Source organism: Chroicocephalus ridibundus, chromosome 3, assembly GCF_963924245.1.
Source record: "Chroicocephalus ridibundus chromosome 3, bChrRid1.1, whole genome shotgun sequence".
Taxonomy (NCBI): domain Eukaryota; kingdom Metazoa; phylum Chordata; class Aves; order Charadriiformes; family Laridae; genus Chroicocephalus; species Chroicocephalus ridibundus.
In genome coordinates this window covers 11,501,806-11,520,455 of record NC_086286.1, presented here as the reverse complement: position 1 = coordinate 11,520,455, position 18,650 = coordinate 11,501,806, and the positions used below count along the sequence as shown (strand labels likewise).

Genomic DNA, 18,650 nt, shown 5'->3' with positions numbered 1-18,650 from the left:
TTGAGGTGGTCTGGGCACGTGTTTCCCTTTTTGCACTCTGAGTTTCTTAATACTTTGCCTTTCTGTCCCAAGTGCCTCCCTGCCCTAGCAGAGCTGCCAGCATGTGAAAATAGTGGAATTTTCTTTAGCACTCAATGTCAGTCTTAGCTTTGCAAGAAACAGGTCAGCAGTCAAGGTACTTGCCTGATGTTTCTACTGACCGTTCAGGTCAAACGCACAAACTAGATAATGTTATTGCATCCTTCCTTTGCAAAGAGTTTAAAGTGGGCTGAGCACTACGAAAAGCAGCAGCAGCAGCGTCCACTGATTCGCACAACATTCAAGTGTGAAACATCTCAAAAGAGAAAAACACCGCCCCAAAAACCACAGCACACAACAACCCAAATTACAGTTCAGTATTACAATGTATTATTATGTGCAAAACTCACCATTTACAGAATGAAATACAAACACGTGCCAGGGGTTTCAGATACACGGCAAACTGACAGAAATGCTACAGATCTCCGTATGTACAATACACATGCTGCTCGTGACGTTTTTGTAATCACCTGCCTTGTGTTACACCGCTCACACTGGACTCGGGGAGAACGCCAAGTCCCTCTCTAAAGAGAGTAGCCCTAATTGACTTAAGTAGGGTCCAGAGCGTCACCCACAGCATCAGCTATCTTGGACAAATCTATAGAACAGACACATTTAATACCATTTTATCTTTGCACACACAGGACTGACTTTCACACTCACCTACCGAGTAACTTAGAACCACGAAATGCTACACCACATTCTTCAGTCCAAGATACATTTTGATGTTGGTGACAGACTATACAAAATAGTTAGTGTTCTCCTTCACCTTACCGATATATATTTAATCCTTTGCTAACACAAATATTATCTGGGATAGGTGCTGTCAAATCCCTCTGCAAATCTACAACGCTGCTTACATAAAAAGTTCCTTACCAACCTCCTTCGCTTATTTTCTGCAAGAAGCCTGAACCAGCAGACTAACGCATTTTAATCCTAAATTAGGTTCTCTACATTCTTTCTCTGCCCCTTCTCTACATCCTTTTCTTTCAATTTCCTCTTACAACCCCCTAGTTCTGTTTAAAAGAATGCATATAAACAATAATCCAGATAACAGTACATCAAGTTCAGATAAAGGCACTGAAACATTGGCCAGTGCCAATGTTACAATCTTCTTATAGATAACAGAAGTTTCATAAGAACTCTCCTGTAACGGTAAAAGAAGAGAAACCACAGAGACTTTTAATGCAATACTCTAAAACCAGCAAGAGATTTATTCTTGTATATTAAATGTTAAAATCACATGCATAATTATAGAATACTTTATAGTTAAAAAAATATTTCAAAAACCAACCCTGACAGTTTACCTGCAACTGCTATAAAATTTCTATGATATATATATATATATATAAAAACATGGCAATTTTCTGTAATCAAAAACATTAGGAAAGGATGCAATCATCCAGGTAATTACGAGTTAACTGATGCCCTGCATCGGACAGTCTTGTCAAACTCATGCTGGTGAAACTGAGCTCATACCAGCCAGTTTACTGAAATACTTGTCTAGTGTACATATATTTAAATCAAAATTACATTTGGCTAAAAGATGAGTGTAAGAAAATATATTTTTGCACACTACAGCAAAAGACCTGCAGAGGGCCACAGTATAATACGCTTCAAAAGAGTCTGTGGTACAAGGGATTCAGCCTCATGGGCTGTTTACTCAAACACGCTGGTGGAACATTGCGCATAACTGGCCATGTGCACGGTTTACATGGGATTTTGTAAGCAATGCTAGAAGTGTCTGCGCCTGTTTTACAAGGCATTTGTGGCATAAGACCTGTTTGAGCTCCTAAGGAAGGCAGCCAACAAAGATGTTTTCACCAGTTAACAAGGAACAGAAATTAAACGATGAGTTGCTGGTTTTAAGAAGCTGAGTCATCGTTGTTTTGAAAAATGGCACCATATGGATCACTGTTAATGCGCTTGTAGACAAAGTGGAAGACCTGGGGTTGCGGTCGGCTGTGCAACTCTGCCTTAATTTTCTGGGGGTAGGTATCCTCTGTCAGTTGCTGCCAGGTGTCATCAACAAAAAGAAACAGGCTATATTCTTCTGGATTGTCCACTTTAAACTTTTCAGCACAAAGCTGACACACATCTTCGGTAGTGATATACGGTCTTACTAGTAAGGTCTTTCCTGTACATCCACTGTTAACTTCCTGGAATGCAACACGAAGGTAGTTCTGTAGAATGAGAAAACAGACATCAGAAACTCAAGAAAGCAAAAATCATCCTCTGAAAACTGAAGAGTCAGCAGCAAAGAGCAAGCCTCTCCATGTTCTAGTTGTGAAACACACCCCGGCGATTCCTGTACATTACGGCCACCTTGTGAAATGCAATGTTGGTGTTAAAACTGTGGCAAGACAGTGGGGGGCACAGCAGAAATTCATAAGCCAACATCCTCCTTTCCTTGGCTTACATTCTAACCCTGCGATTAAGAATGAACCGATACAGCCTTAAAGCCACATGGAAAACACCAGTGGTTTTTAATGGGACCCGATGTTGGGCCTTACTTGGAAACAAAATGCTGTGAAGCAAAAGCAGCGTCTGAGGCAGCACACCCAAGAGATGCTGCTGCCACTGCTGGGTCAATAGTGTGGAACAGAAGCTTCACAGTATGTCCGTCAGAAGGCAAAAAAAAAAAAGAAAAAAAAAAAAAGAGAGCTTCTGCCAGCGGCACACGAGGGTGTTGATCCACAAGTTACTGCATGATAAACTGTTTGCACTCTCACGCTGCAGCATGCAAAAGGTAACCCATCCTCAGACAGGACATTTTTCTCGCATTAACCCGTGGCAGTTTGGTGTCTGAGTCTAATCTAACCAAGTTTCATGTGACAGCATTTTCTTTTTTTTTTTTTTTAAATAAGGCTTAGAGGGATGCAGAAAGAAAATTTACTCTGCGACATACACGTGATCTTGAGGCAAAAGGTAGATTTTTTTTTTTCTCCTTTGAAATTAACACATGTTCACTGATAACATGCAGAGATTCTAGATACGCCCTACAAGGAAATGCAGTTCTACCTTTCAAAAAGCATTTAAAAAGTAAAATAAAAAGCAACAACTGGGTGGGGAAAAAAAAACCCAAACACAAAACACTTTTGCACACATGAACAAAGCAGCCTGCTTTTTTTTTAAAAAAAAAAGAAATTAACTGCAATTAAAGACTAAAAAGCAGTAAAATTAAAGGAGGTGGAATAAATTACAGTAAGAAAGACCTGTTTATTGACTGAGCTGGTATCTATGTTTGTATGCTGAATAAATTAAGCATGCTAAATCGCAATGGTACAAATTTACATTTCATGAAAACAAACTGTTAAAACCTAAGACTGAGAAAAATGTTCATATGACTTAAGTTCCAAAGAGCGCTCTTGTCTTTAGTAAAGTACTTTTTGATAGCTTGCAGACTGAAACACTGACACTTTGCAACAGCATTTAAACCACCGGGACTGAACCTGACTGAATAGAACTAATCCATTTTTGTTATCCAGCATGAAGAAGTTATTAAAAAAAAAAAGAGTCAGCCCTACATAACGCGAAACACACTACAGTTTTAATTTCTAATTTAGTTAACACAGAGAAGACCTGTTTTTAAATGGATGTGCTTTTAGGCAGACAGGACTGCTTCAAGGAGTCACTGCTTCAAGGAGCATCACTGCTCCCTGGTGACAAGTGATAGGACGAGAGGAAACGGGTTCAAGTTATGTCAGGGGAGGTTTAGATTAGATATTAGGAAACATTTTTTCACTGAAAGGGTTATTAAACATTGGAATAGGCTGCCCAGGGAGGTGGTGGATTCACCATCCCTGGAGGTGTTTAAAAAAAGGGTAGATGGGGCACTGAGGGACATGGTTTAGAAGTGGCTTTTGTCAGGGTAGGCTAAAGGTTGGACTCGATGATCTTAAAGGTCCCTTCCAACCTCAGCAATTCTATGATTCTATGATTATAAGGAGAGGCTGAAGTTTGTACCAATGCCTTAACTCATACGCTAAGTATCAAAATTATTTAGGCAGTATTAGAAAGTTGTATTTAATCATAATCAAAATACGGGATTTTTTGCTTTTCCATCCTTATGGGGGAGGGAGGATGAAGGCCTTCCAGGGCCCAAAAGCTGCTAAGGCTGTGTGACCGCATCACAGAAACACGGTGATCGCATCCTGGTTCAATGTGGGAAAGACGAGTTGAGCTGAAGTTGTGTTACACATTGGTTGTGGGGAAGGTGCTTCGTTTCAGGAGCGCAGGACGTGGAGAAAGGAGATGGAAAACTGGCATTCCGAGCAGGCAGCAAAATGCTTGACTTTGTGCCAAGCACAGTCTGGAAGAGGTGTGATCTTACTGATTCGAGGCTCACTTTTGAAAGAGGCAACAGAAGGAGAAGCACTGAACACACTTGGTGCCAGCTCTTCCCCTCCCACCCTGCATCTTCCCGCACACCAGCATGGCAGCCAGCTGTACAGTCAGCTTGGCTGAAGTTCATTTGCTGAGGAAGAGAAGGTGAAATGGAATACAAGATCGTGCTGAAAGAATCTTCTGTCACGTAGTCATCCAGCAGAAATACAAGGTGATGAATTTTCCTATGAAAAGTGTCGTGTTTTGCTAGAAAGAACAAAGCCTCAAGCTACTTGAATCTGACACCTAACTGCCGGTAAGCAGAATATAAAATGGATCCCGGTAAGATGGACTAGCTTTGTGCTCTGGCCGTAGTTTGGAATTTTCTGTTAATCAGTTCTCCTCTTCTTAAGAGAGGCTAATTGTGGAAGACTGCTTCTTTTCCCAACTCCTTCCTGTTCAGTGTTGTGCTGTAGTCGTTTGTGTGGACACTGATAAAGCAGAAGGAGCCTCAACTGAAAGGTTTCATTAACTCCTGATGTCCCCACACCTTCATTTCTCATGCTCTTAACTACATCACATCTAATTGATGGTTGTCATTAGCCTCTCTGGCACCTTTGCGCTGTGGTATGAACTGTAAACAACTGAACACAAAGGAGTAAATCCTTTCTTCTCCATTCCAACATCCTCCTTGCTTCAGTCCACAAACTGATGCATCTGAACAGACAATCAACAGCATACTAAATGAAAGACATGCAGGCCTGATTTTAGAGGACGAAGTAATCCCGACTGTTTTGTTATTCTTCTGTTGAAGTGACCGCCCTACTCTGAAAGAGCAGTAAGAAATGGAGAGGAGGGAAAAAAACACAAACAAACATGAAGACATCCATAGTATAGAACTCTACTCCTTGCTTAAACTTTAAAGCTGTAGGCAAGCTTTTCTCCCACCTCTTGTCTCTGTTATCTGCTGTATGTCACCATTAGCTACTGGGTGGCTGATTGTGCTGATTTATACCACTGGAAATCTGGATTTGTTCTTTTTAACAGTAAAGCATACAAAGAAGCTGAATCTAAAGTATGATTCGGTTTGTTCTCGCTCTGCATGGCTAAAATAGAAGGGAGGGTGGGAAAACTCCATTATTCAGTGTTGGCTTTAGACCATCATAATCAAACTCCATTATAAAGTGCAAAGACTTCAAAACCACGGCAAATTTGGCAGACATATTCTCAGCACTGCTTCGCTCCACTTACCTGGTGTCCCTAAGGGAATCATTATGAACGACACCTCTCAAATGGGGATTTCTGACAAAACAATCATCCCCTACTTTTTTTCTGCAGCCCTAAGCTCTACCTGAAAATCATCAACTGAAGGTATCGTCCTGTTAGTTGTCCTCCTCTTGTGCCATTGCCGGAGAGTATCTCTGGCTTCTGAACTTAGCAGTCGGGCAGCTTGTTCTTCTTGGAAGTTCTTGATCAGTGAAAGTGCTCCATAAGCGCTTGTCAAGTAATAGCCTCCTGCGAAGGACAGCAAGGGAAGAACTTTTCAGCGTGGTCACAAACACCACGCTAGTTCCAACTGGTCACAGTCAAAGTACAAACATATATATGTGTGTGTATATGTATACACACACACTCATATATATACATGCACATATATACACACACACACACACCCCTCCCCTTGTGTATATGGAAGTCCCTGTACTCTATCGCCCAAGTATTTATACATCAATAAAAACAGCTCACGGGCCTGCAAAGAGACATGCAGTGGTTGCACGCGCTGCACATTATGCAGTGGTGCAACAGTATCCAACTCTGGGTCCACTACTGCTGGGGATAGCTGGTTACTTAAATGACTGGTGTCACTCCTTTACTCCTTTTACAAAGTCGGAACATGAGTTTTCTTCTAAACAATTTCAAAACAGGGATTTGTTTTCTTCCCAAGCTTCCAAGTGTGGACGAAATAAACATAGCTTTTTAAACAAAGTAAAAGAGTATATAGCACTCCTCATGGCCTGAAAAGCAGCCACCCTTAGTGGCGAAAAAGCAATGACTGAGTGTGCAATTTGTGCCCTGGAAGCATCACAAAGAGTTTGCTTTTCTTTTTAAAAGGATGACTGTCACATTTTTAGCATCCCCCATAACATCCAGCCAGTTCAGGAGGTGATGTGTACAGTGCTACATAGTTCATCTTTGTTACATGATTGGAGAAAAAAATTAAAGCCACGACAGTTGCCAATGTACAAAAGAAGCTGCCAGTCACAAAGGAAAAGGAGTCTCAACGGGAGGCAAGAGTCCTCAACAACCAGTAGAAACAAAAGACATGCTGTCATTTCTCTCTCTTGCCTTTTTTTTTTTTTTTTAAGTAAACTATTTGAGTGGGAGCGTCCAATTAAGAGGCAGCACAGTCTATTAATGGAGGCATTCAAAGACACATTCTGTGCTCACAGTAGTATTTTCTGTGTTACTGATAGCATCCTCTTGGCTTGTGGCTCCGCAAAAAGTTTAATACATAAAACATGCGAGACCCATGAGTCAAACTGGACAATGCGTTACATTTGAACTGCACAACCCCAAAGCACTAAACAATTTTTCCTGCACGGTAAAGTTCAGCTGGTGCCAAAGACAGGGCCAGCCAGCAGATGGACTTCTTTTGCTGCATTAAAAACAACACAACTTAATAGCTCAGTAAATGTTTCTGCCTTTCAAGCATGTTAATGATCTCCAGCTCCACATCTCAAGAATGTTCCATGCTAAGATTCCTGAACAATGCACTAGAGGATGCTCTGTACACAAAGCAGGGAACGGACTAGTGCCAAATGGGAGGACTCCTGGCATGGTTCTCTCATGCATACCGGCATGTAAGAGGATCCAGCAATTTCAGCACGCCAAAAGATATCAGGAATGGAAAATATACACATATAAACTCACAGATGGGCCTGGTCACAAGAACCTTTAAACTTCCTCATAAACCAGTCGATTCTGGGGCCTACTGAGGGCTTGCAGAATACCTCTTTGTTAAAAACACCACCATGAAAACAGAAAGGAGGGAGATTTCCCAGCTTCTAGCGGACTTCAGCCGTCACTCAAGAGTACCTTAGGAAACATATTCCTAGGGCTCATAAAAATACTTTGTGAGAAGCAAATATTGGGAAGCGAAGATCATTAAGGGGGGCACAATATTCTCAACAGCACTTCCCCCAGAGGGGCAGAGAATTCCTAACCCAAGTCCCATTACGTGTCTCGCAATTTAACCGAATGCTGCAGCCCTATAAATACTCTCAGGATATTTTCAGGCACAGAAGGATAACCACATTTGGCATCTGCACAGCGTGTTTGCTTGCTATGTCATGATGCCCTCCCTTTTGGATGGAAAACAACATATTCCCGCATAAGCGGTATACATCAGTAGATTCCCAGGTCATTCAGGCCTGTACTGTGCAAGCTAACCACCTTTCTCTTACTTGAAGGTGGAAATAATTATGAGATACTCTTGTTACGCTACTGACATTGCTAACTTAAGGACTCCCCTTGAAAGGATTTCTACTGGAACAAGGTTAACAAGCAACTGCATATGAGGAAGAACCCTCCTTCCCTACCCCTTCACTCGATTATAATAAAAATAAACAAACATATTACCTTCTCCATGCAGCAACGATGGATCCAGCAATTCCATCATGTATTCAATTTCAGTATCCAGCTCCAGCATATCACACTGGGCTAGTACGTATGTCAACACAGGCAAGAAGTCATCAGCTCCATACAGCCTCCCTGGGTTGAAGGAAACACAGACAGTGATAGACAAACCACATCCTTTTACCAGTTTCAGTGTCAGAAAGGAAAGCATTATTTTGTTGCCTTCACTGACCAGTACATTTGGATTACTCCAGAGCCTCCTGTTACCAATGTGCAGCAAAGAAAACATCCTCTGACACTCATTGGGACAGGAGAACATCACCAGCTTCATTCTGTACTAACAAGCACAAATGTCATGATGCACACCTTGAAGCACGCGAGGGAATTTAAACACTGGGCTCACATTGGCATCAGCTCAACTGGTGAATTCAAAAAAGGCTGCCATGCCAGTGTGGCCTGACCGCCACCTGTACCTCTATCACTGGCTAGGAGATGATGAATAGGTTATTTTCTTTATACATGCAGGGACAACATCCACTTTCTGGAAGGATCCAGCCACAAATACCAGTTTCTGAGTCTGAATCCCAGCAGAGGAGCCTGAATATAAAAGCCTATTAGATTTGACATGAAAACTCAGCTCATTTCCTTGACAGAGCAGAGTTAAACACATAGTGAGCAAAGCCTCGTATCATTCCCAACTAGCCGGTGAAGCATCACCAGCAATGGCAGCACGCAGCTAGTGCACAGAGACTATGATGTACCTAGGTCTGTCTGTGCTCCTGTCACTCTTACTGCATTTAAACTTTCTGTTCAGAAAATACCACGTGGCCAAATCTCTGGGTCTGGTCAAACTGTGTTCATTGCAGCACTGGTGCGATGGTCACTTAAAACCAACAAAAGCATGAGCCAACTTAAGCTTTGGTGAAACTCCAGATGACCCGAAGGGCTGATATCTAAAGTTACACCAGCTAAGACATTCCCTACAGGTATGACACTATCACCTGGCTAGAGTACGTGACAAAGCAGATACTCAAAACACCTGCTGGCTTCATGCCATGTTTTACAAACTTCAAGTGACAAAACAAGACAACCCAAGGAGCACTTGCCATATCTTAGCCTGAGCCCCTCAGTGGAATAGTTAACCAGCAGCAGCCTCTCGGTATTTTTCTTCTGCATGTTGGAAATGCGTTGCTCAATGTGAGATAACGCAGCATGGAGAAAAGAATTTACAGCACTTCGGCCCAAGATTCCGATATCTATTTTAAACTGCAGGATTTTGCACAGAAATAGTAAGCTGGGCAGGAGCTTGGACCTAAATCTTGAAAAAGTGCCTGGGGGTCTTTAACAGCCACAAGCTTTCACTGTTCATCTCAAATCTGAAAGAAAGTAGGCGTCTCGATCAGCGCTGGGCCCAGACGCACATTCAGTGCTCACTTAGAAAGAAAACTGCCAACCACCTGCAGCAGCTTATGCTTGCTTAGGGAAAAAAAAAATAAAAATCTCCCATTACCACCAGCATTGCTTCACCTTAGCCTGTGACCTACCACAGCAGTGTACGATAAGATGTCGGGCAACAGAGTTGCACCCATGAATTCATACCATCCGGCACAGCATTTTAATTGTGCCACTGACCACTCGGCAGGTCTTAACAGGTCTGTAGTTGTATTTCATTATCTAGGTTTCAAGGTCACTTTTGGACTCTTGCTACAGTGTAGAAATAGATGTTATTTCTGTTCCAGACATAGAAAAGAAAGTGTCCAAACTAGAACATTTGGAGGCATAGCAAGCCAGAGATACTGGATCAGAGGCTGCTTTCCTCCGCCCATTAACGCAGAGCCCTTGTAGTTGTCACATTGCATACGCACTATTGAATTAACTATAGCTAAATACAGGGTGATACCTCTATTACAATTTTTAAAAAAAATGCTCATTTAGAACCAGTGCCAAATTCATGGCTCCCAGGACAGCCTACTTAAAAAGCCTACAGTTAAGCAAAGGTGTTTTTTTTAAAGCTGCTTCACAAATCCAGTGTGAAGCAGAGTTGTAAGATGTGCTGCCAGATGCATCAGAGCTACCAGAAAAGAAGCGGAGAGGAAGAATCTCTCTCAAAAGGGCAAGGAGATACTATAAGAGCTCTAAGAGAAGGACATGTATCTGCAGAATCAGGCGGTCTGATGTCCTCCGCCAAAAGACAATCCCAGCTTTGGAGTATCAGTGAACTTGAACCACAAGCAGCACCATACCTGAGTTATTCTCCATAACAGTATAAATCAATTTGCAAACTCTCAGCAGCAGCATGACTTTCTTTTCAGGTGAATACATTTTCTGCATGGTCAGGAACTTGACTTTAATCTTTTCAACGTCCACAAAGTCCGGTGTTGGAACAAACACACCCAGTTCCTGAGGATTCCTCTGCCGTACCAACTGCAGGTTTTCCTTCAGCTGTTTCCAAGAACCATCCGCAGTATGAAACTCTTTCAACATCGCTTCAATGTGGCCCTTCAACGGCTTCAGAATGCACTTATGCATGGCCTTCTCCAGGACAACATCTGCAACGGGAAAACACAAGTCCAGCTGACTTCCTCCTCTAGAGCAGAGCCAGTATTAATATAACCATTCCCAAAAGAGACACTGTAGAGCAAAACCTACTTGCTAAGGCTTATTTATTATACAAGCTGAGTTTCCAGATGTTTGTTAACAAGAAAACAAAAGGCGGAGCAGGATCTGTATTCCATTTTCATTTATGGCAATGTGGCAAATACAAAAAGAAAAACCCCACAGAGACAGACTACAGACTGTCACCAAAAAAAAAAATAAAAAAAAAAATCAAGCTGTGGCTCCAGTTTACTTTTTCTTTTGCTGGCCAGAAGTCTCCAAGTTTTATTTTACTTTGAGCTTATACTTTAACTCCCAAACTTAAAGTAAAACACAGTCAAAACCATAACTTTTGTCTGTTTTGGCACGAAAGCCCATCCTTTCTGCATAGTTTCCATCAGAAACTATAACTCAACCAAGGTCTCCAAAAACTTGGCTCAACTTTGTCAAGATCTTTATGAAGCTGGACAGATTATGGGCTTTAAACTATAAATGAAAACCAAGCCGTGTTTGTCCAGCTTCGGATTTCATCACGCAAGCTTATATACAGCTTTGTCATCAAGTTTGAAGTTCTTTGTTTGGCAAGAGCATGCACGTGGCACAGCAACCACTAACTTAGGGTTTGTTTTTTTTTTTTTTTAATTCTTGTTCTACTCAAGTTTTTCTTTAACAGTCATTCCCTACTTTCAAAGTACGGACCCCATCAACAGAGAAAGCTCTTTGCTAAAGATTTTCTCTGCAAGCCTTTACTTTATAAGCTACTTTCCCCTCCTGCTCAGCGTCCCTATAGCAACACAGCTTACATTAATAATTAGCTAACATAAATTATTTGTACTGTAGTGAACTCCAAACAAGCACAAAGGAAACTGGGGACCCTTTGGCCTGGCCACTGCAACCAACACGCTTGCTGCCTCGATGGTGGGGCAGGACCAGAGCCTAGAGTAGGCAGATGTGCTACGGGAGCACGGGGACCAAGAGCAGAAAGAGGAGAAACCATGTCACTGGTAGATCACATGTTTATACCAGCTAGCAGTGGACATTCCTGCTATTAGTGGTTACTCATTAAAGTTTCACTAAACCTCATGCCCTTTCCAGGTTCTTTGTCTGTTCTTATGTGTTCTTCTTAGACCACAGTCTCTTTCTCCCCCTCCAACCCCCGCCCGCCTTTTTTCCTTTTTTCAAATTGCAGACTGTTTCTAAGGCTTGGGATTTACAAGCACACACCTTCCAAACAAGCGTTACCTACTTCTGTTTTCTTGCTTTTGCTTTATGCTTTCGTTTATTTTATCCTTGTGTTCAGCCATTGTTCCTTTGGGGTCTCCATACCTCTCTCTTTCCAATACAAACACACCCTTCACACACTCCTCCTCTTATGGTGCCTTTGCTTCAAATGTAGTGTTCATTCTGTGTTTGTCTGGCATGCAGTTCCCAAATGTCCAACTCTACTGGGAGGTCCCATCTCCCCTATCCCAATTCGGCTGGGGCTTCTGCAGCTTTGCTTAATATTTTCCCCTCCTGAAACACTGGTGGAGGTGGCAAAGCTGCGTCTGCGTCATTCCCGGAGGCTTTAAACACATCTGGGCTCTCTCTCTCTCACAACAGAGATTGCGAAAGCTGCTGGAAGGGAGAAAGAGTGAACGTGAGGAGCAGCATTTACCCTTTGATTTCCTAGATTTCCCTGTGGCTACCTGTAAAGGCATAACCAGTCTGACACATGTTCTCGATGGCCTGTCACACAGCACGAAGGGTGGATCCAGCTTCCCACCGGACCAGAGCCGCCAATTATACGTTAACAAATGGCAACATTTCAAATGACTGATCCTTATCTATTGTACTTGGTAAAGCCACACAACCACCACTGACAGCACTACCAAACCCAGTCAGGAAAGCAGAAGCATCACCCTTCCACACAGGGGCAGAAACTGCCTCTCCCTGCCATCAAAGCCACCCTCGGAGCTCGTGGGGCAGAAATATTTTTCCCACCAAGAAAAATGCGCAAATCTCACCCCTGGGTATGTTAGCTAGCTAAATTTCTAAAGCGTACAAATAGTTCCTTGCCAGCTTCACTGATGATGATTTTTTCTTTTTTTTTTTTTTTAATAATTCAGCTTGCTTTATTTATTTCTACTGCCTATTCAGTTTTTTAAATATCAAAAACACCAAGTGCTTTGCTTGTAACTGGAACACCTCTGCAGTTTGCATTCCAACCGCCTGGTCAAAATTAAAGTGGTCGGTGCTGCCAAACGTTACGTTAAGCGAGAGAACTCTCTACCCCCATGAAATTTTAAACTCCCACAGTCTTTCAGTGGAAGTTCTGCACACGAATAGCTAGTGTCAGACATCCTTCATCTCAATGAAGTGGGGGTCACCACCGCATTTGGTCAAGAGGAGGCTCAATAAATTGTAAAGAATTCCGCACGGATCCTCAGAGCCCTTGGTTTGATAACGAGGGAGCACCTAGCCTGGGATGGGAAATGGGAAAACTCAGTACGCTTCTGTGACTGATGCCATATAGGCTCCAGACTGGAGCTGGTCCAGCCGCTGCCTGCAGTATCAGTACAGAGGGAGCTGCAGAAGCAGCCCATCCCCAGAGGCTACAGGAACTGGAGCGAAAATTCCTCCAACAAAGCCCCAGTCCTTGGCTGGGGTCAGGCTTGTTAGTGGTAGGCGAGAAGTGGAAGCCTTAAAGTCTTCTGCCCTCAACCTTTTAGTAAGGGCCACCCTTACAGCTTTCTGTACAGATGAATGGCGCAGAGTTTACGGCTGTGCAAGATGGCAAGGAGGTGTTCTTTCATGCTTGCGATTCATCACTGGCTTCAAAAGTAGTGTCTACAAATTGATGTGAAATTTACTTGATCACATTCCACAAGTCCTCTGGGAACTTAAAATCGATTTGAAGCAGCACAGAGGAAGAGAGCAGGTAGGTCCTGTGGCTGTGCTCAAAGCTCCACACAGGGTCCAAGTACTTATTGCTGAAGGGTGTTTGTGATCAGGTAAACAAAAATAAAAATAGGGAGATTTAGTAAAGCTGCCTGCAGTGCCGCTCAGTGACTATATTACAGCTAACAGGAGACAAATGAAATAAAGGACATGCGGCTGTGATTCCGAAGAGATACCAACTGCCTCGGCTTGGTAAGGGTAGACCAAGAAAACCTGACATTTTAATGCAGCATCTTTGCACCGAACCAGTCAGCAAACAAGGGAGTGACTAAAATATGACAGCGTGTCCACGGTTTTTGTTCTTGTTGTTGTTTTAAACCAAAAAAACCCAAAAGAAACCCCAAACAAACAAACAAAAAAACCCAACCAAAAAAACCACCAAACCAACCCAAAAAAACCACACCACCTTTTCACCTCCCTTACGAATTCTCGGCACAGACATAAGAAACCACGGAATTCTGCCCTCAAATTAAAAAGTGGCAAGTCTAGCAAGCCGGTGAGGCCAACAACACAGCAAAATTGATAAGGACTGGACTTTTTTTTTTTTTTTAAAAGGGTCAGTAATCAAACCCTTATGTATCCTAATTAAAATAAAACCTATATAAATATTTATATTATTATTGAAGCCTGGAAGGATAGCATTTCTTGTGATCTGGGTCTGAGTGTTCAGTGTCACAAGACACCTATAAGCATGTTGGGGATCAGACCATCCAACTATTTACCCTTTCTTCTGAACTGCTGTTACCAGCCCCTTTCAGGGAAAGGTGTTTCTGGATGTAATCCCACAAAACAATTCCCAGCCAGCAGCAGCTTTTACTGTTTAACTTCTCATGGCCCCAAAAAAGCACAGGAGGGTCTCCCAGGCAAATTCTAAGTTGTGAATTGAGGGCTGATCCTTTGCATTAACATTTCTGTATATTTCTCAGATCCAAACAGTCAACAAAAATTCCTGTTTACTTCAGTACAGCAAAGTGTTTTCAAGTATCCTCCTGAGATGCTTAATACTCCAAAACCAAGACAGACAGTCTTTAGATTTTATTTATTTTAAATTTAGTATCATTTGATCTGAGGGCCGTGTAGCGTTCCTGAAGTGATACTTATAATTAGCCTCTAGCCTCAAAATGGGAACTGGAAATGCTTTGATAAATGAATTGTAAGAGCCAGCCAGCTAGTTTCGTTGTGACTTGTGGAAACACATCTGTATCCTGTGCTGACATGCTATTTTGTTTTGCTGCAAACCACACAAGTCTGCATCCAAAGAGGACAACATATTAGTCATCGCAAGTGTCCTTATGCAGCCTCTTCACAACCCTCGCTGCCTGAAATTGCGGGCACGCTCCCACCTTTTCCAGGCTGTCGGTTTACCTGTTACCGCCTGCTGCTGCTCCACCGAGATTACCTGTCAGGTCCCAGTCCCCGGATTTACACACAAGCCCTGCTTATCATCTACAGTAGCCAAATCATTCATCAGTAGAAGGAGGGCTCGGTGAGAGATTAAGTGAGTCTGGGAACCATTCCTGCGCAAGTAACATTGCCCGGGAGGCTGGAACACCACAGCGTGTACATGCAGGAGACCTGACTACAACTGCATTTACTTTGTTTTGGATTTTCCTAAAATCTTGCACGTTCTTAAACTGGCACGACTGATACAGATCTATTTTAAGACAGCTCATGTCAGGATGGCCAAGTGTCCAGTTCTTGGTGGATGTCTACAGTGACGCATGCCTAGGCCACGGTGCAAACAAGGGCATCTCCTCTGAAGGAGGAATACTTGGAAGTAAGAACTCACACACCCACATTCCTTGATAATCCGCACAACCCTGAGAACAGGGGTAGGACTGAGGTAGGCAATGGATAGGTGATGGTGGCAGAAGTTGAGCAACTAGAGAAGAAAGGTCTCCAGGGTAAACCTCCCCTCACTTACCTTCATAAAGCACACCGATGAATCACAGAACTGTCTGTGCTAGGTTTATTTTGCTTTAACCATCTGTGGCTTAATTAAAACTCACGCTATGGCTGTACAGTAAACACGTGTCTCCTCTTAAAGAGCAAGTAATAAAGGAGCAGGGAATAAGTCACAAAGCAAATCAAAGGGATGTTGGAAAATGGAGAAACAAATACCCCGCCTCTGCTCAGCGCTTTTACCACTGCTTCTTGCCCTATCCCCCAGGTCCCATAATAAAAGGAGGAACACTGGGGGATATGTTGGTTGGCCTCAACTCGACATGCAAAGATACTAGGATGAATGACAGGGTAGGGGGATGGGACACCAAAGCAAGTGTACAAGTGCCTAAGAAGTAACACAGTGCTAAAAAACAGCCAACGTGAGTTTGTCAAGAAGTAGTAGTGGCATGCCACTCTAATTCCTTTAAAAGGATAATTGCATCAGTGAAGAAGAGCGGAGCAGGGCGTGGGCTGCATCTTAACCTTTTTAAGACCCATAACCCTATTCCATGCAACTTTCCTAAAAGCAAACAAAGGAAATACTGTCTTGCTGTAATTACCCTAAGATGGGTACATGAACGGGTGCATAAAATACTGCACTCAGAGCCCAATTATCAATGGCTGACTGTGAGACAAGACAGCTATTTGAAAAGAGGTACCATGGGGGTCAGCCCTGGGCTTTAGTCTATTTAGCATTTTCGTTAAAAATTTGGATGATAAAGCAGAAAGTTCACATACAAAATCCGCATACGGTATCATTGTAGGGGTGGGAGAAGGGCATCACCAGTCCTTGGAGAGCAGGTTTAAAGTTATCTCCGCAAGTGGGAAGCAGGCCAAAAGCTAACGTGGTAAAATCTCATAAGGACAAAAAGTAAAATGTTGCCGCTTAGCAAGAAGAATACAAAGGCAAAAGTGCTGCTCTGAGAAGCCTCCCTCAGAGCGGCTGGCACACCAGCTCCCATGGGAAGGGACTACACTCCTCCGTGCGGTCTCCAGCTCCGTCTGCCTGCGACTCCTCCGCACGGACCCAAGTCCCTGTGACAAGGCACGTCCTGCCAGTAAGGAGCCAACACGTTCTCTTCAAGCTTCTTTCAACATTTACAAATCCGTTATGCACTAGAAATACTAAAAGAAATAACAGGCAGTATTGTTCAGGCACCGTCCCACACCATCAGTTAATACTTTATTGCCAAGTTATTTAAGGTGGTCACTGCTTGGGCTAGGCCCAGGTTTGTGCATTGAGACTGAAGCTGTTCAGGAGTTAGATCCTGCCTGGCGATCCCCTGGTAAAGTGACAGCAGTCAACTTGATTCCTTTCTGTTCACAGCCAGAAAAAGAAGAGATACAAACAGAAACTCCCAAACATTTACTATTGAAGCAGCTGTAGACTGTCAGGGTCTCCTCTGACCAGTCCAGGCACAGAAAACTTGAAAAATAAAAACACTTCGCATTCATCCTTAAATAATAAAAAGCCGTGTGCCTTAATCTTGATTCTGTCCCAACACTGGGAATCCCATTATTTCACGAAGGGTTAACAGCCTACAGTGCTAAGATTAGGAGGCACTTGTCAGGAATAATTAGAAATGCACATTCTCCCAAAGATTTGGCATAAGTTAAACAATTCGATATACCCCCTGTCTGGGAAACTTAAAAGATCTCCCACATCTGGGGAGGCTGGACTAGGTGACCTCTAAAGGTCCCTTCCAACCCAAACTACTCTATGATTCCATGAAGCCTTTTGCTTGCAAGAGCCTGGGAAGTCCGTGATACAGTTCTACAAGAAAAGCTACACCATCGGAACGATCGTTTCACAGACACAGGAGAAAGACCCAAACACCAAGGGCTTCACTAAGCCTTGGGGGGCGGTGTGCTCCTCTAGCACCCGAAATTCAGGAGACAACAGCGGGATAAGGTGAAGCCTGGCTGCCCCACAACGGGCAACCAGCAGCAGCAGTTCTGCTGGGTGGGAGAGGGAGGCGAGGACTGGCTCCAGCTCCTCTCCACAGAGCTGGAGGAGCTGCGAGGCCCAAACGTTTTCTGCTGCAGGCTCCCCCCCAGCCCCACCAGCAGGGTCCGAGTCGCAGGGTGAAGCTGCTGTTAGCCAAGCATGCCCAACACCTCTTCCTGCGAGTCCCTGGCAAGGCACGACCGCTGTGGCCCGCTCCAACTCCGCAGTCGCCAGGCCTGGCCAGAGCCTCCGACACTGACTCGCGACAGAACGCGATGAACAGAGAGGAATATTGTCCCAGCAGCACACATCCAGCCCCCGGCTGACACGTTGAGAGGAAAAACCTGCACCGCAAAAGCGCAAACTGACAAGAGAGGATAAGTGACTACTCAAAGTTAAAATTCAGGCCGCAATTCCGTGCTGAAACAGCCAAGTAAAACTGCGGATAATAGGCAGGGCTGCATCATAAGGAGTTCTCTATAGGGATGACTAAATCTTGCTGTCACATAGTTATCTGCTTAAATCAGCAACATCTGATGCTCCTGATGCACTGTGGTTGTCTGCAGGCTCGAGCAGCAGATGATTCAAAAGCAAGTCCTTCCTTTGTTAAAACTATCCCAGCTTTATAAGTTAATTGCATTTAATCATGCGATCAAAGCCAGACTTTCTGTCGCTGATGAAAACCAGTGTAGTTTAGTTATTACATTTCATAGGTTATGCTACTCCAAACTACTGAAACATTTAAAATCAGAAAGCGTTTTGCCAGTCTTCAGGGACCCGCAGTCCGATTTAACCACACCCTTACAATAAAAAGTACAAGTCAAACCAAGCTTTCACAAAGCTACAAGCAAACTAGATCTATATTTCTTTGTCAAATATCCAGCACTCTGCAGAAATCCAGACAAAAACACGCCTGCACCACTGCTCGATTCACCGTTTTTTCTTCCCCGTAACGCCCACACAATATTCTTTATTATTCTAGCGAGAACATTACACGTCTTTGAAAGAATCTCAATTTCAAGGACACTCTTCGTAGCGTTATATTTGCTTTAGCAGTGCTCGTTACTTTTGCTTGACTTTCTCTAAATGAAGCTGAGGTTATGCGAGAATGCTTCCTCTTGTTCAAGGACAGAAATGTCAACAGAAAATCACCCTCTGGTCCCAGAGAAAGAACTGTCTGCCA

At 43.3% G+C, this 18,650-nt stretch overlaps 1 protein-coding gene across 6 annotated transcripts in view; it reads right to left on the bottom strand.

Moving 5' to 3' along the window:
* Positions 1–385: 385 nt before the first annotated feature.
* RIN2 (Ras and Rab interactor 2) overlaps positions 386–18,650 on the bottom strand; it is an 83,944-nt gene continuing 65,679 nt past the window's right edge. For all 6 annotated transcript variants that reach the window (XM_063327962.1, XM_063327961.1, XM_063327964.1 and 3 more), the window contains 4 exons: positions 10,284–10,589; positions 8,044–8,175; positions 5,756–5,919; positions 386–2,261 (listed from right to left, as the gene is read on the bottom strand). In XM_063327962.1, coding sequence (XP_063184032.1) covers positions 1,944–2,261; positions 5,756–5,919; positions 8,044–8,175; positions 10,284–10,589 — 920 coding nt within the window. In that variant the 3' untranslated portion in view covers positions 386–1,943. The remainder of the gene's footprint in view (positions 2,262–5,755; positions 5,920–8,043; positions 8,176–10,283; positions 10,590–18,650) is intronic.